Genomic DNA, 26,725 nt, shown 5'->3' with positions numbered 1-26,725 from the left:
ATAGCACGAACAACAGAGTTCGATTAATAATCATCTGAAATGCTACTATGCGCTGTTATTCAAGAAGTACGAACTTGGAAAGTTACTAACGTTGGGTTGAAAATTATTATTAGTTATATAATGGCCTTTTCTCGTGTCCTTAAGCTGCATATACGCTGGTCGTGAACGACGCGTGCTGCGCGAACAGTGCAAGAGGAGCGACAGGGTATCCACCTATACACACGAATCGCAAATTTAAATGCAATCTAAAGAATAGAAATAGTCACATGATACGGACCGTACACATTTCTAGTGTCCAACTCTAACTGAACACACTGAAGTTAAGCTACCAAATTTTATTATTGAATCAACTTACTGCACCGTCCAATGGTTTAATAACAAGTGTGTCAGGCTTACGATGCTAAAAAACTGGATTTCAGCTCCTGCGATGGGCACAATACAAATAGCCTAGTGTGTAGCTTTGTACTTAACAATAACCAATTAAACACTTTACTACAGTCTCACCTCTGTTTCAAAGATAAATCTTTTTCTATACATGTTCATTCTTTGATCCTATTTGTTTACTAAGTTTTATTGTCTACAATTGTATTATTATTATTACTAAGCAGCAATATCCAATTTAGCAAAAGTGCTATGCTTGCGTTACACGTCAATTTATTTTAGTTTAAGAGCAACTTTAAAACCATGTTTAAAATGTTCCAATGACTAGGATCACAGTAATTCATGAATAAGAAGAGCTTCTGCTCACAGGAGACTCCAAGAGCGTTTGCAAGGTTCGGTCTTCCGTTATCCTTTTGGAAATGTTTTTATGTGTATTTAATTTGCAGTTGTACAGCAGAGGATATCGCTACATTTCCTAAATCCGTTTTTCTTAGTCTACGTTTTACGTGCTTTCGTTTTCAGAGCTCTGTCAGCGTAATAATCTTGCTTCTGATTGTTCAACTTCATTCAAGCCGTGAGGCGAGAAGGAAAAAAAAAAAAAAATAGAGAGAGCTAGTTTCTCTTTGCTGTATTTCAGGGGAGCAGCGATCTCCTCCTAGTGGTGGCGCTCGAGCCACCCGCTTACAGATGCTATCATTCTCTGCAGTCATTTATAAAATAAAAGATGGTCGTTTCCAGTGTTGTTGCACCTTTACTTTAAAATGATAGCTTCTCACTTATTCTGTACTCTACATCATAAAATTATTTCTGACTGAATGTGTAACTTATTCGAGTTACTGATTTACTGCTATAATAATCTAATTGCTAACAATTTTCTATCATCTTTTTTTTCCTTTAATGACACGTATGTGTGAATATATCTATGTAACACTTTCGTAAGAAAAACATCAATTTAAACTTGACCTACGACTTACGAATTTCCATACTATTATGTATTTTTTGGTGAGAGTATAAATATTTTGTGGTTAGAATTATTTTTTGACAGCATACACAAAACAACATTGACAAGAAAATAAGTTCAATTGTTAAAATTAAATATCTCAGTGAAGGTGTAACATGCTTGCACAATGAAAACTCTGACCACTCTCAGATTGGCATTTATAAGTGCCATTTTCATTATGTAATTTCAGCTGTTCAAGAAACAACTACAACTTGGAAGTGTTCTGTAAATTTTACTTGTAAGCTTTTCATTTATTTTTATATAAATTTTAGGCACTACAAGAAAACGTGACGGCGTCTCCCAATGTTGAAGACTCTGATGGCTTAGTCAGCTCTGTATCAAGCTTGAGTTTTGAAGTCACTCCCGAGCTTTTTGCGAACGATGTATTTAGTCTTAGATGTTCTTCAACTGTAGCACAAAATTACTCGTTGAGCAGTGAAAAATTAATTATTGGACGGACTGGCACTCCAGAATCGCCTTCTAGTCCACATCCAGGTAAATACCTAGGGCCTGACACAGCTAAAGACTGTACGAATCCTACGCTAGTGCGAATACTTTTATTATTCATTATTTAATCCAGATTCAGATAAATGTTTCGCAAAGTTACAGTTTCTTCCTTAGTTATGTATACAGATATTCTGAACTTACCAATTACTCTGTGTCCAGGTTAGTGTTTCTCACATGCACTAGAGCCTAAATTAAGATAAATATTTCCAAGCCCATCTTATAATCCACGCTTAAGTAAATGTCTTCTGAATTTACTGTTGAGTTCATATTCTGATAAATGCTTCTTAAAAGCTACCATTAAGATTATAGCAAAGTAAATATTCCCAAATTCACTGTTTATTCCATACGGTTTGGAGCCCGAGATGGCCAAGTGGTTAAGAAGGTCGCGGATTCGAATACCCGTCACTCCAAATATGCTCGCCCTTACAGCCGTGGAGGTGTTATAATGTTACGGTCAATCCCACTATTCTGATTAGAGACGGCTAGTGCAGATAGCTCTTGTGTTTTGCGCGAAATCCAAAAATAAACAATAAATAAATAAACCATAACTTTGGAAATATTTCTCACAACTGCCAGTTTCCCAATGTCATATTAACAATTTTAAAACTCCTTCTCTAAACCTAACTGAAGTAACTGTTTCCGTATTTATATTCCATGCTATTATAATCTGGTAGATATCTTCCAACCACACATTATAGCTCGTAAACACTTCCTGAACTCATTATGTAGTTCATATCTGCTCAGCTCAGTTACTGAAAATCAATACTTATCAGGTTATCATCTTCTTTGTACTGTTGGGCTCATCACTCTGCTAACACAAAAAGTAAATATTTTCCATTTAGATCAGACATTTGTAAAATGTCACATTTCCTCCAGTCCACAAGTGTTATTATGAATAATAAGTAATCGAGAATTTTAAATTTAAATGAAAGTTGTTAAAATAAAATATACAATATTAATAATAACTAAAATGTCTGAAACTCTTTGAGCACGTGATGAGGCTCACCCAACCTCCGCAGTAAACCTTAATAAGTATAGATAGAGAGACACGCAAAATAGGCATGTTAGTAGAAATGAAATTTCTTGAATTGCGTAAATTCTGGAAAAAGGAATAATACATGTTTCAAAATAAGTACAACATTTAACATGCAAAAGTATCTTAATGCTAGTTTGAACATTATGTACTGTGCACAAGACTATTTAATGATACAGGTAAACTTGAAAATACAAGATCTAAAAATGTATCTCAGAGTATGATAAATGTCCATTAGTTAGAATTGCAAAACATTAATACTGGAATTGAAATTTGTAAGAAATCCATGGTAAATTTGTTGCATCTAATGTGAACATACATTTTAGAACCTAATGCAAATTGGATTACATGAGTGTGCGTACGTTAGAAAAACTGGAATTCACGAAACAAGCCAATCTTCTCTTTCAGCAGAATAATATTACATACAACAAAACATGTACGACCTAAATTAGAATCACTAACAGCTTTGGATAGGACGTTAAGAATTTAGAACTTAACCTTTTGGAATATTTCTGAGACAACCGTGAATAGATTATTTGTAAATATTAGAACACACTTTTTAGTTGTTACCAACTGGACAAATGTGGGAACAACGATGGAAACATGTTACATCAGATGCCTGTCAGGACTTAGTCGAATGCATGCCTCGCAAGATGGTCCAGCATGACCAGGTGGATTAAGGCGTTCGACTCGTAATCTGAGGATCGCGGGTCCGAATCCCTGTCGCACCAAACATGCTCGCCCTTTCAGCCGTGGGGGCGTTATAATGTTACGATCAATCCCACTATTCGTTGGTAAAAGAGTAACCCAAGAGTTGGCGGTGGGTGGTGATGACTAGCTCCCTTCCCTCTAGTCTTACACTGCTAAATTAGGGACGGCTAGCGCGGATAGCCCTCCAGTAGCTTTGCGCGAAATTCAAAAGAAACAAACAAAGCCTCGCAAGATAACAGAAACTATCCAAGTCAAAGATGGTACAGTACCTTATTAAGGTAGTGATTACTAGTACCTCAGTTTTAATGACTATTGTGTAGTGTTTTGGGATTAACCCAAAAATACCATAAAGACTTTTGAGACTTGGCTTTACACGATTGTTACACAAAGTATGGGAAATAGTTTTAGATATATCGCAATAAAAGTACTATGAAAAGCAAATACTGCGAGAATTCCACTCTTTTATATGCGTAAAATTGAGCTGCAGGAGAGTACAGCTACATCATTGGTTGTCATCTCACCACTCGGAAAGTGCCACATCAGTATAAAGCCTATAAATGTATAAACTATTGTACTAAGCCCAGTAGTAGCAGTAGCGTGACATCCAGTCATCCAACACTGAAATATCACATCAAAGTGTGTCAAATCAAAGTTTTGGCTGGTCAAGGAATTTCATTTCAAAATATTATTACAAGATTTCATGTTTCGGTAGGAAGCGTACACGAAGGGTGACGAGTACACATTAAAATAGCAGCATTAAAGTCGAGACGAAAACTCAAATTATTTAAAAGTTGCGTTAAATATTTTATTTAAAAAAATGACTGAAGACAGTAGATTAAAAAATCTTGAGAAAGACTGTTACCTTAAAAGCATTAGGACATGTTTGATTTCAATGGATGTGTAGCTGCTCGAATTCAACTTCGAAGAAATAACAAACCATTTACTGACATGTGCAAAACTGAATACTTGTCCTCTTTACAAATAAAATCAGTTTCGAGTGTCTGTCAACAGGTAATGATAATTCGTTCAACAGCATAGAGAAAAATGGTATCTTAGTCATTGTACAATAATTACAATAAATCGTGGTAAAAGATCATCTGAATAAGTTTGACATTAGATGTCAATCAACAGTGTCGGTAATTTACACAAAATTGATAGAGCCTTGAGTACTTACAAAAGTAGTAAGTTTCCCTCTACAACGCCCACAGAATGCCGCGACAGAAGGAAAGGAGAGGGCTGAGATGATGACGCATACATGGCGACCTCTGATGACAAAATCAGAAGTTCAAGAAAATTATGATCCGTATTACCATAACCCTAAAAAGTATTACCCATTGGGTAGGAATTTATCTTCCACTAATACAATGATCCCATGCGTACAGCAATATGGTAAAACGATATTTTGAGGGTAGAAACCTTCGTAGTAATGAATGGACCTGCTCAAAATCCTGATATTAAAATTCCTGTTGCTGTATGAGTTTACGTGAAAAGTGAGAAGGTCAAAACATGACCAAACAGCTCGGTTGAGTTGTGTGTTCTAATACTGGACATCAGGAACAATATTTCACGAACATAAAACAACTGATAAAACTGTATAGAAACATGAAAATAAGGTGTTAAAGTTAGAAAAAAAAAAGTCTCACGTAAAAAATACTTGCGCATTGTAGAACTTACTCGCTTTTCTTTTGCTTTATCTGCAGTAATATTTTGTACCATTCGTGTAATTGCCATTTAGTTACTACCATTCGTTGTTTGTTACTCCTGTACCTGTACCATTGCCGTATTTCAATTATTATTTTCATTACTATAGTATCTCTGTGTAATTTTTTCTCACTATATTTCATATTGCAAAAAATCTAAAATATTATTTCAAAATTAGAGAATGTGGAACTGAATATTTTACTTGGTTTGGTTTTTGGAATTTCGCACAAAGCTACTCGAGGGCTATCTGTGCTAGCCGTCCCTAATTTAGCAGTGTAAGACTAGAGGGAAGGCAGCTAATCATCACCACCCACCGCCAACGCTTGGGCTACTCGTTTACCAACGAATAGTGGGATTGACCGTCACATTATAATGCCCCCACGGCTGGGAGGGCGAGCATGTTTGGCGCGACTCGGGCGCGAACCCGCGATCCTCAGATTACGAAGCGCACGCCCATGCCAGGCCCAATATTTTACTTTTCGTGACATGATTGTTAATACATATTTTGTGTATTGCACTCTAAATATATTTATACATCGTGACTGAGAAAAGAAGCTATCAAAGGGAAAGCAATTGAAAGCTTGAAATTAAACTTTATGATTTTAACATTCAGTTTTGGACCTTATTATACTGTTTTTATTTGAAAATATGATGACTTATATTTTTAAATTTACTATTTCTTTACGGTTCACAGGAATATGTTTTTAATGGTAATACTTTCTGCTAATTTCAGCATCTGGTACAGGCGGACCTATGATCATTGGTGGTCACTCTTCATACAGGGTTGGAGATACAGTGGACATTAACTGCACTTATGCCAGATCGAAACCACCGGCTGAATTGCAATGGTTTGTCAATGAAATAAAGGTAATAAGCCAAATATTATCAGTAATATTACCAGACTTAGATACACAAATATGGCCCAAGTGATCGTTTTTGAATTAATGAATTATACTGCTTAATAATAGTAAAATTAAATTACGAATATCTAAATCTCAAGTCACAAGCCGTAACACGAGAATGTATAATTATCTGTGACGTATTTTTTTTCCTGTGCTGTAATTTTTACAAGTTTCACAGTGTTTTTTAACCAGATATTCATTGTGTAAAGTATTTAACATCATATTTTAAATTTATCATGTGTGTGTGTTTTCTTATAGCCAAACTACATTGGGCTACCTGCTGAGTCTACTGAAAATTTATTAAGACCGTAAGACATCGAAATCCAAGAAAACTAATATTTTAATTAGGTTGTTATAATGCCGTCACGTTACCCTCAAATAATCATAAATTATAGATTTCATCTAGAACTTCACAATAGTAGATTAGAAGTTAGCTTGCCAGACTGTAGTTCTAATAGTCCACGGTTTGCGTCACGTTGTTGCAAAATCGTGCTCTATACTGTGGATCTGTGGTTCGATTATAAGATTAACATTGAAATCCTCATATTCGATTAAAGTAGCCTTAGAGTCGATAATGGATTCTGTTGACTGGCTATTCTCTAATCTACCAGTTCAAAATCTGGAATGTGGGATCTTCTACGAACTTCCGAAACGAACAAAGCCTTTACAAAAATGAAATAATTCAAGGATTTTTTTGACGCTTTCTTTTAGAATCTTGTTTGGGTTTTACTTACTGAACTCGCTATGATGTGATGACGCAGACTTGCCGTACAGACATTTTGTTTATAATTTTTCATGGTATGTTTTTGAATTATAATTTGTAAAATGTAAAATATATATGTACGTTTGAGAGCTTTATTTTACGTTCTCAGTTTGTGTATGATATTAGCTGTGTGATAATAATGTACTCTATCATCCTAGTAGTTCTTCTCCTTTGTAAATATCATTCTAACAGATGCAAGCTTGATCAACCTTAGTAACTTTTTAAATATGTATCAAGTTAATTCTAGAAGGTTTAGTGACATTGTATAATTTGAATTCTTTGCTTTATTGCGATGAACTGTGATAAGGCCTGGTATGACTAGGTGGTTAGGGGCGCTGGACTCGTAATCTGAGGATCGCACGTTCGAATTCCTGTCACACCAAACATGCTCGCCCCTTTCAACCGTGTGGGCGTTATAATGTTATAGTAAATTCGTCTATTTGTTGGTAAAAGAGTAGCCCAAGAGTTAGTAGTGAGTGGTGATGACTAGCTACCTTCCCTCTGGTCTTACACTGCTAAATTAGGAACAGCTAAAACTGATATATCACTCGTGTAGCTTTGCGTGAAATTCAACAAACAAGCAACCAATTGCTGTCACATTTGTTTCGATTATGACGTCGACAAGAGACGTCATGTTTGTATGTTTCTCTTTAATTTTGTATATTTTATTCCAGAAAGATATTTTACAGTATTTTTGTTGACGTTGCTCTAGCATAAAACAATGCGCTATCTGTGTTTTGTCTGCTGAGAGGATCGTACCCCATTTTTAGCGATATAAGCCCTCAAGCTTACCACTGAGCCATCAGATAACTATTTCGAAATATCCGTAAGAAATATTGGATTTTTTTTTTTTTTTTGCTTTTATGATGAAATTAATGTAAGAAAGATTCATGAAATCGTTTTCGAAATTTTACCTTTTCATGACAGATAACGTGTCCTTTCCTTTATCTAAATTCTAAACCGTGAATCGTGTGATATCAAACCATTTAACACAGCACTACTCACTGCAAAACACGCAAAGACAAAAGCTTTTCTACTCTTCATGAGCTCTATAAAGTATTTGAAATCTTGGGTATAAATAGACGTCAAAAGATACGACATTTTATCAGCAGAAATTTTTATGAATATCACTGATTATTGGAAGTGCAAAAAGAATTCAACTATAATTAATTATATATATATAATGAAAAAAGAAAGAAATATCTTCAGTACTATTAATTACATTAATTAATAATAACCAGTTAAAATCAACACTATAAAATAATAATGAATTTAATATAAATTAAGTAATAAAATTATTTTGTTTCCTAAAGATTCCTTTGTCAGTTCCAGTTGTCGTCTTAAAGTTATAGGCGATGTGGTTGAGGATATTCAAGCTATTAGACAAATTTCATACGCTGGTGTTAAACTGGCTTACAAACATGGAATATTAATAAAGGGTATGGAATTGAGCGATTGCACCCGCAGCGTCTCGAACTCTACTCTCCCATATTGTCTGCAGCCAGTTGTGAGAAGGCCGTTACCCTTAATTGTTACTATAGTTCATAGTGTAGAAATGAAACCACCCTAAACGTTCTACTGTATGAAATTCATAATTCCCACCTTTAGAAAAGAAATAAACTAGAAATAAATTATATTAAATAGAACTACAAACCCTACCTTACGAAGTTCATACATTTCCAGCCATGTTCATTTCTTTTGAAAATTAGTTCAATTATAACACAAGAAATCCAAGAAAAGTCCAACTATTTAAATTAGTCTTTCCATGTTGGCAAACTAAATTAAAAAAAAATGTAATTTTAAGTCTAGCTGCTTAAAAGTAGCTAACGACCCCTAATGACACAAAACATATTTTCTGTATTAAAAGTACAAATTTTAAAATATCTTCATATATAATATAAAACAGTAATTTTTTTAATTGCCAGTATTTGTGATTATTATCTGTCAGTTTATTTATAAATAATAAAACGTTATCTATAGAAAAATTATTATTATTATTGTAAGCTATTAAAAGGTTTTTCACCTGAAATATAATGATGCCTTTTATCATCGTGCAGTTCTATTTAAGGTAATTACTTTTTGTTTCATTTTATTTTATCTCTTTTGTGAGAGAGGAGGTTGAGAGTTTCATACAGTAATAATTTTAGGTGGTTTATTTCTGTTTTAAAACTATAAGAGTAATTGCCTTCTCACAACTATCTACAAACATTGAAAGGCAGTAGGAGTTGAAATGTTGTGGGTAAAACTCAATCCCATACCCATAACTGATTTTCCATGTCTGTTGACTAGTTTAGTATCAGTGTTTGGATTTTGTCTGATAGATGGGATATCCCCAACGTGTTTAGAAGCTATAACCACAGACATTATCCATTATGACATCAAGATGACAACTAGGACTGACAAAGGAACCTTTACCAGTATATTTTAAATGTTTATTATATATATATTATTGTGACAACTAAAGTCAATTAAGATATTTTCACACAATACATACATAACATTTTAACGAATTAATGACTATATGGCTAAAAATAATTACGCCTAATTTTTATCTTCGTCATTTTCCTTAAAGCCTTAGATAAATTACAATCCAAAGAATAAATAGAACGGCCACACTAGTACTATTGGAATACGATATATGTATGCCCCCCAGTGGCACAGCGGCATGTCTGCGGACTCACCGCTAGTAATCAGATTTCGACATCCGTGATGGGTAAAGCATAGATAGCTCATTGTGTAGATTTGTGTTAATTCTAAACAAACAATTAAGTTGTTGATGACCTTAAACCATTCGAATTAACCACTTTTTAAATAATGGTATTCTTAAGCAACTATTATACTGTTATGATTCAGAATATATTAATTCCTCCAGGCTCCTAAGTCCTATTTGGTAAAATATCCTTTATCTCATGACGACCAAGGATTACAAACATCTGTTTTGGGACTAAGTTTTCAAGTAAACAAAGGACATTTCGAGGATGGAGAAATGCACTTGAAGTGCACGGCCACTTTATCTGAAATTATGAACATGACAAGTGAAGAACGTGTAATCGGGCACAATCACCAAAGCTCAGGACTTCATGCTTCCGAAAGTAGAGGTAAGTTAAGGTCTGAATACGCTTTTTTTTATGAAGCGTAAGAATGACTTACAAATAGCTACATAATTCATAAGTATCTTAAAGTTTATTTTGAAAATGATATGATTAGTTTCGTAAAAAAGTTTTTCAAGTTTCAAACTGGCAAATGTTTAAGCTCGCCTTCACCCAAAATCACTTAATCACTTTTGAGAGAGTGTACAATATCGTGCAGTTTACATGTTAACTATATCGAACGATGTAAAAAAGTAAACTTGGATATCTTTTTAACAAATTATGTGTTAAGCCTTAATTGCTACAAATTTTCCATTTCATAAATTAAATACACACTACAATATATTCCAAAGTCACTCAATGAATGTGTGCTGCACAGTGAAACTATTAGTTTTACATAAATATAAAACCAATATATTTCTGGAACAATTAAAAACCCAATAAACGATTTTTGTATAATTTATCTTACAAAGTTGAAGTTCTTTTACATAGTATGCTCTTGTCACCGTATTCATAAATCATCTACATTTTGGTACCTCGTGCCATCCATAGCAAAAGGTCCAAAGGTGAACATGGATATTTATAATGACATGTTTAAAAAATTTGATGTTCCATACATTACTCGGTGCTTTCTTTTAAATACCACTAATTAACGAAAGGTTTGTTTGTTTTGTTGTTTTTTAAATTTCGCACAAAGCTACTCAAGGGCGAAATGTGCTCGCCGTCCGTAATTTAGCAGTGTAAGACTAGAGGGAAGGCAGCTAGTCATCACCACCCACCGCCATCTCTTGGGCTACTCTTTTACCAACGAATAGTGGGATTGACCATCACATTATAACGCCCCCACTGCCGAAAGGGCAAGCATGTTTGGTGCGACTGGGATTCGAACCCGCAACTCTCAGATTACGAGTCGAACGCCTTAACCCACCTGGCCATACCGGGCCATTTAACGAAAGAATATCACAAAATTGTTATGAAAATACTACTAAATTTTGACTTACAGCATAGCCCAGTAATAATAGTGATTTCAATTTACTTTTCAGCAACGATCTCACTTGTCTCAAGCGAAGAAATCAGAAACGTTTGTATGTTTTATCAAGCGCCTCATGTTAATAGTTATCAAGTAAAATTAGTTGGAATATTATTGATGTTCTAAAAGCACGTAGGTAAGTCTTGATAAAAATGAAATATAAACCCTATAACCCCAGCGGTTTCGAAATGTGGGACTTTCTTCTTCAGGGACAAACTGGGAGTTATAATATTAATATATTTTTGCCATGGCCTTTGGTAGTTTCAAAGAAAGACAGGCCCTGCATGACCAAGTGTATTAAGGCGTTCGACTCATAATTCGAGGGTTGCGGGTTCGAATCCCGGTCGCACCAAACATGCTCGCCCTTTCAGCCGTGGGGGTGTTATAATGTGACGGTCAATCTCACTATCCGTTAGTAAAAGAGAAGCCCAAGAGTTGGCGGTGGGTGGTAATGACTAGCTGCCTTCCCTCTTGTCTTACACTGCTAAATTAGGGACGGTTAGCGCAGATAGCCCTCGAGTAGCTTTGCGCCTAATTCAAAAACAAAGAAAGAAAAATAAACTGATTGCGTGTCCTTCTTTTCACGACATCTGTTGGTTTGGTAAAGATTTCATTCTATTACATGCTTTAATTCGGGCGCTTTATAAGCGATGGTAATTCTATAAATCGAAACTCGGTTTCTAGCGTTGTAAGTCTGCAGAAATAATGTTGTGTCATTGAGAGGCTCACAAGATGAAATTTTAAAATCACGTTTTTTCAGACATCAAGGCCAAATAAAAAAATATTCACACATAAAGACAGCCACTAAAACTAAAGGTCCAAACTACATGGTAGGAATTGTGAATCGTACTGTTTTTCAGACAGCAAGAAAAAACTCACAAAGTCGTAGTGATACACAAGTATCAAATAGCAGTTTGAATAAGTGTGTGTATATATGATTGTTTTAAATTTATTCTTATTTTATTTTGAATTTTATCATATTTGCAGTGTATGACAACAGTGCAGAGACAAATGATAGCCGCTGTATCTTCCGGGAAGCTCTGATGATCTCTGTGGTAACAGCAGTATTAGCCATAACTAGGTATAATTCTTGAAAAAACAATGTTTGTCTTTACCTCCAAAGTAGCACTTAGTGCTCTTCATTACATACTGGCATTGGGTTTTAATTTACCTAGATGTCTAAATGGCTTTGTGTGCAAACAAGATAGCAAGAATCGTAATTTATTGACTTATAGAGATATTTTGATTGATGTATATTAAAACAAACAAAAACTTTTAGTACGAAAAGTACATGACCTCACACACACGTATATACATATATATGAATACATTGTTCCCTTTTTTTTATCTGTGATCATAATTGTAACTTAATATCCTTTGTCTGCTCGTTTGCTGTTATTTTTGAAATATCGAAAAACTGTTCCTTCTGAAATAATCTTAACAATTAATTAAAGAAAAATAAGTCAATTTTCCTGTAACAGATAGCGAAACGGATCTAATTCTGTTTTCAGTTCAAAAAAAAGAAAATGCTTTTCGTAGATTCTCAATATTTTTTTTTACATGTACATATAACTTTGTGGTTATTTTTGTATGACTACGTTTGTTATTTTTTACATTAGCCTTTTTCGTGTTTTCCAAAACTTCGTATATACCATACCCCTTATGGAATATTGTACAGGAAAACCAAAACTTAAGTGATTGTAAACTAATTTAATCTTTGTTTTAATTTTGTTTTGAATTAACGGAACATTCCACTGATTCATCCACGCCTTTGTGTGAGAAACTAGTGTATGATTTGTCCACTTTTAATGATTTAAAGTGGAAGTTAACAATTAAACAACTAAACCTAAGTATATATTATTTCAGATTAATGTACTATTTTTTATCCTGCACACTTCGGTTTATATCTCATCAAGCTAATAATAGATTTCTATATCAAAACACCAAATGTTGGACAAAAGTTACTATACACTTGACACGATTGGTATAGTTGATATTATACACTTAGTACTATACAGTCAGCACATTTGATATTATACAGTAGGCACAGATGGTATAGTTGATATGATACGGTTAGTACTAAAGAAAATATTACAAAGACAATTGGAAACAATTTAATTATTGTTATTTTTCAGAATAATAAACTATGTTTTAAATCAAACAACTGTATATTTGCTTTTTTCCCATTCTGTGCAACAAAGCAGTTTGTTTTTCATATATAAATATAGTAAATGAGACTATTTGCTTAATCCAGCTAACACTATGTATTTAATAAAGTGCGTTTACGCATTAAGATAATTTAAATCAAGATATTATAACATGAGCTATTTTCTTTATCTAAATAATAATAAATGAACGGAAGATGTGTGTTGAATGTTTTATTCCCAAATGGTTATTTTTTTGCAAACGAGAATGTGGTTGATCAGATTTTATGGAATTCAAAATCACATTTGTTTCAACTTAACAATTATCAACAAGACTTTAATGAAGTTTTTTTTTAACAATTCAGTGGAACCAAACGTAATAGCTTCTACACGATGTTTTTGAACAAAATAATTTTTCACCCCGAAACGCATGACCGACTTTGACTGAAGCGAGTTGCGTGTTTTGTGCAATTTAAAATAACAATGTATTTTTACACAGAAATTAATTAAAGTTTAGTTCATCTACGATAATACTTTCATTAACGATGATTTAAAACATTTATGTTTCGATCATAATAATTTACTCTATACAAAAGACGGTAAGGTATTCTATTCGAGTCAAGAATACGGAAACAACGTATACGGTGTTGATTAGCGCAAAGTTACACTGAGATAGGCCTGGCATGGCCAGTTGGTTACGGAGCTCGACTCGTATTCTGAGGTTCGCGGGTTCTAATTCTCGTCACACTAAATAAGCTCGCCATTTCAGCCGCGGGGGCGTTATAATGTTACATTCAATCCCATTATTCGTTGGTAAAAGAGTAGCCCAAGAGTTGGCGGTGGATCATGATGACTAACTGCCTTCCCTCTAGTCTTACAATGCTAAATTAGAGACGGCTAGCGCAGATAGTCCTGTGTAGCTTTGCGCGAAATTCAAACAAAACAAAGTACACTACGACATGGAACGCCACTGTATAACAACAGTAGCATTACAACCAACTGATTACACTATTACTTAGCATTGTTTTTTCTTAACCTTTAAAACGTGTAGTTTGATATTCTAGTCTCAAGATGTGTACAAATTTCAAACTATTTTTTATTCTTAGTGTATTAAGAAATAATCTCTATAAATCCAGTTAAGTCTACGAATATTTCTGTGTTGCAGATTTGTACATGTCTAATTTAAAAGCATCAACTTGTCATGAAATTAAACTTTAAAACGAGTTTGTTAATCCACTTTAAGTCAGAATTTTTATGTATGATATATTCCATGAAATTGAACATTTTGGAAATAATACGCGAAATATTGAAATGAAATAGTATATTCTCCCCGATAAAACTGTCGCCGTGAGTTATAAATTCACACTTTTTGACTATTAATATTTTATTTTGGAATATCTCAAACTACATTTAACATTCTTCAGTGAATTCTTAAGTGAAGCTTTGTTTCAGTCTTTATTATAGGAATATAACTTTTAGTACGACATAGAGCTATGTTTGCAGTGTTGTTAGAAAAATTAAAGAGCTCATAAAATGTCAAAGATTATAACTTGTTGCTTTTTCTGCCAGTAACTGCTTCCTGTTAAACACGCTGGCGTGGTAAATGTGTACACGATTACATTTCGTCATAATTATAGACTGAAATTGTTCTGTAAATAGATATGTATTCAATTGTCTTGTCTGAGTGTGTGTGTATATATATTTATGCGTAAATATACACGTTTGGCATAATGTCTCTAAAAATATAATTCTGTATTATCATAAGTTGCCTTTTAAACTTATGTTTCACTGGTTTGTACATAGCAAATAAAGGATAAAAAAAAGATTTCAGTATTTACATTCTACGAACTGGTCTGGTTCATTTTATTTCAGTTTGAATACAACGAATCATTTCAGATTATGAGACTAACCGTGTTAAAAGCATGAGCAAAAAAAATTAATTTTTAATTAATTTTCCAGAATTTTTTTAAAATATGTATTCAAATTCCAAGGAACATACCATCATTATGTCTGTAGTTACATAAATGTTGATTGAATTAATAATCGTTGATATTCTTATATAAGTGTAGGTGAGTCCTGATGTAGGTAGAATATAGAAAACTTTCGTTATCCATTAACAGTTTAGAGCAGAAGAGACAGTATTTAATACGATATAGCGAGATTTGAAACACCTTATCCTGGTAATACAAATTTGTAATTCTTTTAGGGAATATAGTGTTTAAGCAAAAATGAAAATGAAATTTGTTTTTTTTTCTTCAGCTTCAAATATGAATGTAATCTGTTTAAATCAGTTAATCAGTTAATGCATTTCTGTCTGTTGTATAATTAAAATTATAATATACCTGCATTCTTCTTTTTAAGCATATTAAAACTCTACTAGTTAAGGCCTATGCCATTTTTATGCATACAGAAACTCAACATTACAAAATATCATTTCAGTGTTAAAAAGGTTCACCTCGTTAATATATATCTATTTCCAGAGTAGGCCCGGCATGGCCAGGTGGGCTAAGACGTTCGACTCGTAGTCTGAGGATCGCGGGTTCGAATCCTGGTTACACCAAACATGCTTGCCCTCTCAGCCGTGGGGGCGTTATAATGACCAGTCAATTCCACTATTCGTTGGTAAAAGAGTAGCCCAAGAGTTAGTGGTGGGTGGTGATGGCTAGCTGTCTTTCCTCTAGTCTTACACTGCTAAATTAAGGACAGCTAGTGCAGACAGCCCTCGTGTAGCTTTGCGCGAAATTCAAAACAAAAAATTTGTGGAGTAACGTGAGTTATTTTGAATAAAAAATACTTGTGGTTTTTAATGACTTGCAATTTTTTATTAAAAATTTCTGGAGTGACATGATTTATTTTAAATAAAAAATACTTGTGGTTTTTAATGACTTGCAATTTTTTTAATAAAAATTAAATTTTCGGTTAATTTTCTACTCTGCTTCTGATATATAAATCAAACCATTTGTTTTAGAAGTTACACTTTGGAATTATATATTTTAATTTGTTTAAGTATATTTCTATCGGTACTTAGAATTTCATGCAGAGAAAAGGAACTTTCGAAACATTTTTTTCTTGCATCGAAAGAATGCAGAATCAATATTATATATACACAGAAGTTATTTTGTAGACTTTAATATGCAATCATTATACGTGTGTGTGGTATTTTAAGACGTACTTGGAAACCAACAGGTGAAATTACCAGACTACAATAATGGAAGGCTCAGGGAATTTTTATGGTGAGGGATAAATGTAGAATTCAACCACAAGTAGATTATCTGACAAGATGAAGACTAGACAAAACTTGAGGAAGACTTAGCTCAAACAAAACACAAGCAAAAATGCAAGAAAATTCTAAAATAACTGATAACTATATTTCTTTAACTCTGACTAAACCATTGATAGAAATAGGAACAAAGGTTTCCATTATCTGTAATTACACATATGATTGGCCAGTATATTCAACAGGTGCTAAAATATTAACTGACTTGTCTTGGTGAGTATATGGATAATATATAGAAACAAACATATCTGTTGACCATACGTGATTCTCTTAGAGTGAATTGTATTTAAATGCATCTTGATTAACAAATAAAATGTAGTTGGATTCGTTTGCACACAAATAACAATAATTTGTAATGTAGAATTTTTATTTTTCGTTATCTTGGCATTATGAAACTGAATTACAATGGCTCAAATGCAAGATCTCCCCACAGGAAAAAAAACGATAGAAACGTACGATACAGCACTTTGATGTGGACTCATTTCTGTCTTGACGGTAGAACACAATCCAATGATTGGCTCGTCGTTCTGCGAAGCTGAGTTTCTATAGTTCGCATTCTGTTACCACCACCACCCCTAAAAAAATCACACTTTGCTGCCGTGGGCGGGATGAAAGACTGAAGGTCAAATACCAATATTAGGTCTAACAAGAGTGGCCCAAACAAAGATTAGCAGTGGGTGGTGTCAACAATCCGCCTTCCCTCTTGTCTTTAAGTTCAAAATTAGACACGGCCAGAGCAGTTGGACTTCTTACAAGACTGACAAACATATCAGTCTTGGTAATGCATTTTTGTTTTCAGTGCTAAAGGAATGTGATTATAATTTTACATCCTGTTTGAAAATGGACTGTTGGCCTCATGGTCTACAGTTTAAAAGTGGTTTATATAACAAAAATATTCGATGTATGCGAATTATTGACAGAACATTTACACATCACGGTGCTATCAAATTTTAAATAGACAATATAACTTGCACTACTTGTTCCCTGCAAAAGACATCTTATTAGTACTGAAAATACTTGCAGATAAAATGGGTGTTTTACTATATGTAAGTGTCGTTTTATGTTAAAATGTTACGTATCTTTATCAAGCACCAAAGGACAAGAACACCTAATGTACCAGACCAAATTGCCCTCCAGTGGCTCAGCGGTATGTCTGCGGACGTAAACACTAAAAACCGGGTTCCTATACTCGTGGTGGGCAGAACACAGATAGCCCATTGTATAGCTTTATTTTATGCTTAATTCAAAACAACAGCAACAACCAGACAAAGTTATATTAAATGTACATTTTAAACGTTTTAAGGAGATAAAGTTTATTTATTTTAATATTTTGTGGTGTCTGTTTACTCATTATGAAGCCCGGCATGGCTAGGTGGTTAAGACACTTGACTCGTAATCTGAGGGCTGCGGGTTCGAATCTCCGTCACACCAAACATGCTCACTCTTTCAGGCGTGCGAGCGTTATAAGTGACGGTCAGTTTCACTATTCGTTGGTAAAAGAGTAGCCCAACAGTTCGCTGTGGGTGTTGATGACTAGCTGCCTTCCTTCTAGTCTTAAAATGCAGAATTAGGGACGGCTTACCCAGATAGCTCTCGTGTAGCTTTGCGTGAAATTAAAAAAAAACAAAACAAACATTGCACTGTTGTACACTAGACTTTGTCTGAAGGAGAAACACTTTACAGAAGGATTTCTTTCTAAAATGAGGGAAAAATCTTTGAACACATGAAACACTAGAAATTACAAATCTATTTCTTGTAAGCTCGGATTAAATTCACCCTTATAAATGAAAAATAAAGAGAAATTTTATAATTTATGTTATTCTATGTTTTAGTTAATAAAAATGTCATTTATGATCTTTTGTATGTATATTATAGGAAACAACAATAACTCAACAAACAAGATAAATAAAACATTTGGCATTTAAAATACTTTAAATAGAGATCCTAGGAAAAGTAAGCAATCAAGGATCCTTATTTTTACCCCGCCATATGTAATTATAGGAAAAAATGTGGAGCCAAGATAGGTGTTTGAATAGATAATATCTACAGTATATATCTCTTCCTCCCTAGATGTTTGGTTACATATATTTGTATACCCAGGAGGGTCAGGTACACTAGACCTCTTCCTCCTTCCATTACTTAGTTGGAATGGCCTAATTAATACATTTATAGCAAATAGAGAATGGCTGAAGTAATATCATAACTTTAAATCTGGTCCTTTTCAGGGTAATGTCCATTTATATTGTTCTTTCATTTTTTAAATTTATTTTTAATAAGTCTAGAACGTAGATGGTCTGTTTCATTTTAGCACTATATTATTATTATTTTAAATTTGATTTTATCTTAAAGATCTGATGTACAAATTTAACGGGGAGAGGCCTACAGTACATCCAGCTACTCGAGGGCTATCTGCGCTAGCCGTCCTTAATTTAGCAGTGTAAGACTAGAGGGAAGGCAGCTAGTCATCACCATCCCCCACCGCCAACTTTTGGGCTACTCTTTTATCAATGAATAGTTGGATTGACCGAAATACTATAAAGTCCCCACGGCTGAAAGGGCGAGCATGTTTGGTGCGACGGAGATTCAAACCCACGACCCTCAAATTACGAGTCGAACGCCTTAATCCACCTAGCCATCCCGTCCTCCTGCCGTATTTGCTTAATTTTTTTTACAATCCCTATTTGCTGGTTTTTAAATTCTCATTTTTTTAGTTATCTTGCTTTAATGTTTTGCATCGTTCAACTTAAAGTTGGTCATTTTTTTAAAGAATTTAAATAAGTCAGTAACAACTCGGAGAAGTGAGAAGTTGATTTTTAATTTTGTAATGAACAGTATTAAAAAAATTGTCGGATAGGGGCTTTCGTGAAGAGACAAATGACGTTATAACTGAGCATGTGATTATTTGGATCCACATTTTAAAGCTACTGGATGAATTATGTTAATTTTTTATGCCTAATGAAGCCTATATATTTTGAACAAAAATCCAAGCGATAAACTTGCCTAGTTTATAAGTAAAACATCATATGCTGACAGAATAGGACAAAGAAACTTTTTTTTTTCTGTGTGTATTTTGGAAACACTATATCACTGTAAAAAGAGAGATCACATATAATTCAGACTTACCCATTTCTAATTTGGAACTGGTGGCAACCAGTCAGAAGCACCTTCTGCCTACGAAATAACTCTTAACTAAATGACGCACTTGGCTGACAACAGTAAAAACAGCTGAAAGAAAGGAGCGTATTCAGTTGAGCATTGTGTCTCAAACTTCGAGCTTCTCAGGCACTGCTTTGCACATCAGCCACCAAGCCACGCCGTATATATATATCAACGTCAATAACCAGTAAAATATATTTTCACGGCTTTTCACACTGATACATTACAGACCTTAAAGACCAAATATTCTTCTCATGAGAAAAATAGTTAAACATCGCCGGTAATATCTTTTAATAAGTTAATAACAACTATTCATTTTTCGGTAATTTATAAAATCTTATAAAATTTTCAACAACAGTACATTTCTTTCACAGTTGATGATAAAATATTAAATTTTATCAACTACAACAAAATAAGACTGAATAACATAACCTTCCAGATAAAAACATTCCTGAAAAAGTCACCTGTTTAAAAATTAAATTTTGAGCAAAATAAAATAATCTCTAGAGAAATTTCGACAAAATTTACTCTTAGCAGTTTTAATACAATTTTGTAATCAAATATGCAGTTGATGTTTCCAAAGGCTAAACACTAAGTTATAAAACACGAAATATTAAGTAGTTTGTGCTCGTACATATTTACTTTAACTTTGTTGAATGTAAAAATACTCCCCAAAAATCCTTATTTAAAACTATGTTATTTGCCTTAGAAATTATTTATCACGCCAACCTGAGCAATTTGAAGTACAACCTGATGATAGCATTTGACATATCAAACCATAACAAGTATTATTGTAGCGACATCTAATGGATAATATTGTTGTTAACTATATGAAGAACCTATTTTTATCGTTGAAAAACACCACCTTTATTAAACGAAAAAATCAAACGTCGTGGAGTTTTAGGTTAAAAATAAATAAATGAAATATAAATGAGGCAAGAATAAATAGACGACACAGCCAATAAAAGCCTTCAAACAGTTAATATTTAACATTGAATAATTTTATAGAGGAATTCTTGTTGTTCACGTTTTACATATTTAATCAGTAACATAGTAAAGTATCTACTATGTATTCGGCTATTCAAAATGGATGTTCTATTTAAAAAAATCACCAATTCAACGACAGTGATTCTTTGGTTTAATTGTTTGGTTATTATAAATAATTATATGAAGTGCTTATACTAGTTGCAGTGACGGGCACAGGAGGGTGGCTGGATGGACTCAAACTCCTGTCTTCCTATCCTTATGTTCCAGAATTTTCCTTTTTCTCCAGTCATGAAAAATCGTCAATAGATGGTTATCTAGCTTGCTGCGAGTTATTAGTGGAAAAATTATTGCAGCTTTAATATTCATGTAACACAGAACTTCCAGGTCTCAACAGTGAACAAATAATAATTGTGACATTCTGTTAAGGATAGATAAAAATTTCCTTGTTTAATTTTAGCTTTGGAAAATGTTCATAAGACAACTTTAAAAGGACGAAAAGAAGGTCTGTTTGCTTCTTATGACTGTTTCTCTTATGTGTCCAAGATTTCCCACAGTCTCTTCTAACCCCCATACTCTCTCCAAAAAAAGAGACTTGTCTTAAGATGCTTGAAAAGGGCCTTTTTTTTGCCACTGAGCCCTTGCCCTTTTAATGTTCTTTATTGCGTTAGTACTTAGTAAAACATAAAAAAAATTATTTATTCTGCATCAACAACACAAAAAAATATTAAGCGGACTTCTTCGAAGCTAAACATATTCTTAATATGTTAGTGCGCTAGCTTATAACATTCCAATAATAAAAACAAATTACTTAAACTGTAAATTACATAATATTAATTACATTATTTAATATTGTATATTTTACTAATAGTAAGTTTATTATTGTTTTTAAAAAAGTGAAAAATGGTTTACTTTAACAGCAATGATTCGCGTTAAAATCCTACTTGTGTTAATCATTCAAATTATTAAGCGGCAAATAGTGATTTTACGAAATCGGAGGAGTTAAAGTGTAATATGTCTATTATTGATCATTAAAGCATTTCTTTTATTTTTTTATTATAAGGTCTTCACTAAAATTCTTTCTTTAAAAGCAGTCACGAACTTCAGGAAGCTGATAACCATAAATTTGCAACTGGAGTGTGTGATGTTGAGTAAAATTGAGATCAGAAGAGCAGAAATATATAATCTGCAGCTTCTCGGCTAAAATAAAGAAATGACATAAAACAGAAACCCTGAAAGATGCTACCTTTTACTAATCGTTTGCAAGATATTCCTGCTTGCTAGATTTATTTTCATTACATCCAGTGTTTAATACTCAAGCAAAAGCTAATTCTTGCGGAATACTAAAGGAGTTTCTGCTTAAAAACAACAGAACACGAACTCATCAATTACTCTAGAAAACATCGATGAAGTTATTTATGTTTGTTTCCTTGCTGCTAAGGATAAATCTGCACAATGGGTTATCTGTCTTCTGACCATTGCAGCTATCAAAACCCAGGTTTTAGCATTATGAGCTTTCAGACCTACTGCTAAACCACCAATAGGCAACTGATTTATTTAAGTAAAGTATGAAAGCGTTGAATCTTGCAAACCAGTCATGAATATGATGTTAAAACTGAAAATAATGAATACTTATAAATGAAAGAACTTACGAAACATTTTCGTTGGTAAGTTTACTATGTTACCTACCAGCACAATTACTATTGAAAACATTCCACATTTTATAATTCCCTGTTCAAATGACAACTGTGTTCTACCGCTGTTATTTTTAGGCATGCACAGAGGGTCTTTGATATTCATGGTGTAATGAATTCACTAATGTATATTTATTTTAATACCGATGTTTGTTTTATTTGAATATATATTTAGAAATGCGTGTAACTTATATTATTAAATATGTGTTACGAAAGTCCCGCCTACTCTCTGAATACGTAGAATATTCTCAAGTGTAAGAATCAACAATGTACAATGTATGTGTGTAAATACCAGTATTGTTGCCAACTTAATTTTCGAGAACCTCGCATAAAATTTATAAACCGACGCGCTGAAAGACAGTAGATGTTGTTGGTTTCCTACAGTTAGTATACCATATACTTCAAAAGCTGTAACTGTGATAAACGCTTATTAATTGGAACACTACAGATATTTGGCCAGGGACGTTTATAGATTTAGATTTCGAGCATTGCTAACTGTTCAACTTCATACGTTAGCATTTCTACGAGAACATTAGATACCTTCCTTTGTGAAAAGTTAACTTGTAAACTGCATAAGACCAACCAAGAATAGAGCTAACTAACTTTTCGTCTAGTGAATTTAACCTGCACATTAACACAAAATTAATTCGTTCATCGTGAACCATCTATAAAATATTCAGTTCCAGATCAGACAAAAGACTCAGTATTGTTTGTAAGTTTTTTGTAAAAAAAAATCATTCTTTGTAATAATCGTTATTATAAATTGTATTGTTGTTTGTACATATATTTCTGTAAAGAAATAAAATTATGTGTAACAATCTTGTTGGCAAATATCATAAATCTCACACATATCGACATTTAATTAATTTCTAAGCTAAAAATAAAATTTATGGCTAGTTGAAATCGTAAAACGTAACATAATAAATCAGTAACTCGTCCGCGATAAATTATAATACGTGAATTATGTAACATACTAAATCGGAGACTCGGCCAGGATAAATTATAATACGTAACAATACAAAGATGTATAAACAAACCTTGCAGCTCTTTCGTTCACCATTGACGATGTACTACGATGGCTGTGGTATTAGGTTAATGCTATATAGTGCATTTTCCATTGCAAGGAGGCAGGCGGGGTGCATAAACCACTACGGTCAGTTTCCCTCCTTCTTTATATGTTTTTTAAATCCACCAAACTTGAGCGGACGACAACTTCAGAAAGTTTTATTTAGCAACCCCAAGGCATCGAAATGCATGGAAGTTCTTCATGGTGTAATATGAATGGATTCTCGTTTAGTCTCGCATCTTGGGAAGAAACTCAGAGGTTGACTCGTATGTTTGACTAGACGTTTTGTCTGCAAAAGCCATATCGTGTCCTTATTGGCATCCAATGCATGTTGAGAGAGTATTTCATTACGGCATAGTGAGTTCAGCAGCAACGTAGCCTGATAATACGAAATTTTAATTCTTTTAGTGATTATAGTGCTTTTACAAAAAAACAAAATTCATTTTAAATTTGTCTTCCTTTTTATACGGCACCAAATTTGAATGCAATCTGTCTACATTGATTATATGCATTTCTGTCTGGTGTATTATTAAAATTATTATATAGCCTTTTTTGTTAAGTGTATTAAAATTCCATCAGTTAGTTTTTACAGATACACAAACTCGACATTACAGAATATCACATCAGTGTTAAAAAGATTCACTTTGTTAATATTTATCTACTTCTGTAGTAAAGTGAGTTATTCTAATGACAAATTATTCTGGTCTTTTAATGAACTGCGATTTGTTATTGAAAATGAAATTTCCGGTAAATTTTCTACTTTGCTTTTGACATATAAAACAAACCATTTGTAACACAAATTGTAAATGATTTGCTAAGAGTTTCACTTTGCAAGTATATCTTTTATTTTGTTTAAAGGTATTTCTATCCGTATTTACAAATACAGTAAAAAGTCCGAAACATTTTTTTCTTGCATCGAAAGAATGTTGAATGTTTAATTATGAAACGAAGTGAATCTTGTTATACTCCACCCATCAAATTTAGATAATTGGCCAGATATGTAATCCAATATCCGGCATTCTTTGAGGGTGGTTCTCGACAGACAACACTAGAAACATTTGTCCACAAAAATTTGTCAGTGGATGTGAATTTATAAATAAAATGTTCATATATATGAAGTACGCTTATGTTCATATATATGAAGTACGCTTATGTTCATTATAGGTTAGTTAAATATATATAAAAATACATTTTACAAAACTTGGATTATTCAGAATATATGTTCACTTTATAATCATTTCTGCTGCTTCAAATCTGTTTCTCAATGACATGAATGTTATGTTTTACCAGATTTTGCGAGATTGGGCATTGTCATTGCTTCATTTTGAGACAGGTAAATTTTAATTCAGGACATCTGTGATATAAGAAACTCTATATGAATTTAAAAACACATACAAATAACATATGAGAAAATACTAATATTTAATCAACATAAGTTTGTATATCAATTGTCCTATCTTTTATCACGACGATAATATTTAATAGTTGGCATTTTTGGTAGTAATTGAATGAAAATATAATAACATTTCACAGTATCTGGCATATGCTGTATAAACTAAGATAAAATAGTGTTAAACAGGGAATAAACTTCTGTTCTTTAAATGGGTCATGTATACTAAATGCTATTGCATTTCCCTCAGATCACTTTACAATACCATGTGTAACATACATTTAGGAATAAGTAGATAATATTTGACACAAATGAATGGCAGTTATGTATGACTAAATACAAATTGTAACCGAGTCAAAAATGAAATAATTAATACAATATAAAATTTTATAACGATCACTGATCAGAGGTAAATCTTTCTTATATGCATAACACTCAAAAGACTTTGATTATTTTTATAACTTATCATTAAAAATTTGTGAAATATGTTAAAACTAAGATCCAAACCAGAATGTAAATTTAATTTGGTGGTAAGGAAACACGAACCTAAACTCCACAGTCCTGAATAATAAACACTGGATCGCAGTCTCCTTTTACAGTCATAGAATGTCTAATCTAATTATTAAGTTGTCTTAGCCAACAAAACTGTGTTTATATTTACATGATAAAATTAGAATACTGCGTGATATTTTGAATAGTATGGCTTTCGTGCAGCGTTTTGATAAACCCAGTTTTGATACAAATTGAAATTTTAACATCCATACCATGACTTCCTCTGAAAGCACAATGGGTGATTTGATGTTAGAATAAAAAATTTTAAGTGTTAGGTTAACGTTCTCAAAGACCAAGTCTTTTCTTATCATGAGAACAGGAATCAAGACAACGAGTTAATTAGCTACCATGTGCTGACAGAAAATGTTGAATGTTGTTCAGAAACGATTTAATCTTTTATATATGTTGCTGTATTATATAAATGGCACTACTCTGTTGCTGGTCGAAATACTGTTGGACAGAAGAACTCTTTTTTTTTTTTTTGGGGGGGTTACTCTACGTATGCATCAAATATGGTACCAAAATAGTGTTTTCAACGTTAGTTATTATACCATTGAGCTCTTTTTAGCATTTTCAGTCATATTTACGGATAATTTTTTTGCCTTTGAGTTTGTTTGTTTGTTTTGTTTTTTGGAATTTCGCACAAAGCTACTCGAGGGCTATCTGTGCTAGCCGTCCCTAATTTAGCAGTGTAAGACTAGAGGGAAGGCAGCTAGTCATCACCACCCACCGCCAACTCTTGGGCTACTCATTTTTATCAACGAATAGTGGGATTGACCGTCACATTATAACGCCCCCACGGCTGGGAGGGCGAGCATGTTTGGCGCGACACAGGCGCGAACCCGCGACCCTCAGATTACGAAACGCACGCCTTAACGCGCTAGGCCATGCCAGGCCTTGCCTTTGAGACAGGAGAAAAATGTATTTATAATAACCAATGGCACTATAACAGTCACTGGTGCTGGGTAAAACGAATAATGTTCTTCGAGTGTCGTAAGTTCGAATCCCCGTCACACCAAACATGCTTGTCATTTCAAGCGTGGGGGCGTTATAATGTGTCGATCAATCCCACTATTCGTTGGTAAACGAGTAGCCCAAGAGCTGGTGGTGTGTGGTGATGACTATCTACCTTCCCTCTAGTCTTACACTGCTAAATTAGGGACGCCTAACGCAGATAGTCCTCGTGTAGCTTTGCGCGAAATTCAAAATAAGCCATTCATTGGCAAAAAAGTAGCCCAAGGGTTGGCGGTGAGTAGTGATGACTAACTGCCTTTCCTGCTGAATTAGGGACGGCTAGCGCAAATAGCCCTCGCATAGCTTTGCGTGAAATTCAAAAACAAATCAA

At 33.5% G+C, this 26,725-nt stretch overlaps 1 protein-coding gene across 2 annotated transcripts in view; it reads left to right on the top strand.

Moving 5' to 3' along the window:
* LOC143237897 (tyrosine-protein phosphatase non-receptor type substrate 1-like) overlaps positions 1-15,105 on the top strand; it is an 82,804-nt gene extending 67,699 nt beyond the window's left edge. The window contains exons 5-8 of one of the 2 annotated variants that reach the window (XM_076477611.1): positions 1,654-1,876; positions 6,067-6,200; positions 9,871-10,096; positions 12,105-15,105. In XM_076477611.1, coding sequence (XP_076333726.1) covers positions 1,654-1,876; positions 6,067-6,200; positions 9,871-10,096; positions 12,105-12,211 — 690 coding nt within the window. In that variant the 3' untranslated portion in view covers positions 12,212-15,105. Of the gene's footprint in view, positions 1-1,653; positions 1,877-6,066; positions 6,201-6,946; positions 7,034-9,870; positions 10,097-12,104 lie in introns of those variants that run through there. The other variant, XM_076477612.1, reaches the window with a different exon arrangement.
* Positions 15,106-26,725: the final 11,620 nt, after the last annotated feature.

The sequence above is a fragment of the Tachypleus tridentatus genome, chromosome 13, assembly GCF_004210375.1.
Source record: "Tachypleus tridentatus isolate NWPU-2018 chromosome 13, ASM421037v1, whole genome shotgun sequence".
Classification (NCBI taxonomy): domain Eukaryota; kingdom Metazoa; phylum Arthropoda; class Merostomata; order Xiphosura; family Limulidae; genus Tachypleus; species Tachypleus tridentatus.
The sequence above is the reverse complement of the archived record's forward strand: the minus strand, read 5'-3'. Positions and strand labels throughout refer to the sequence as shown.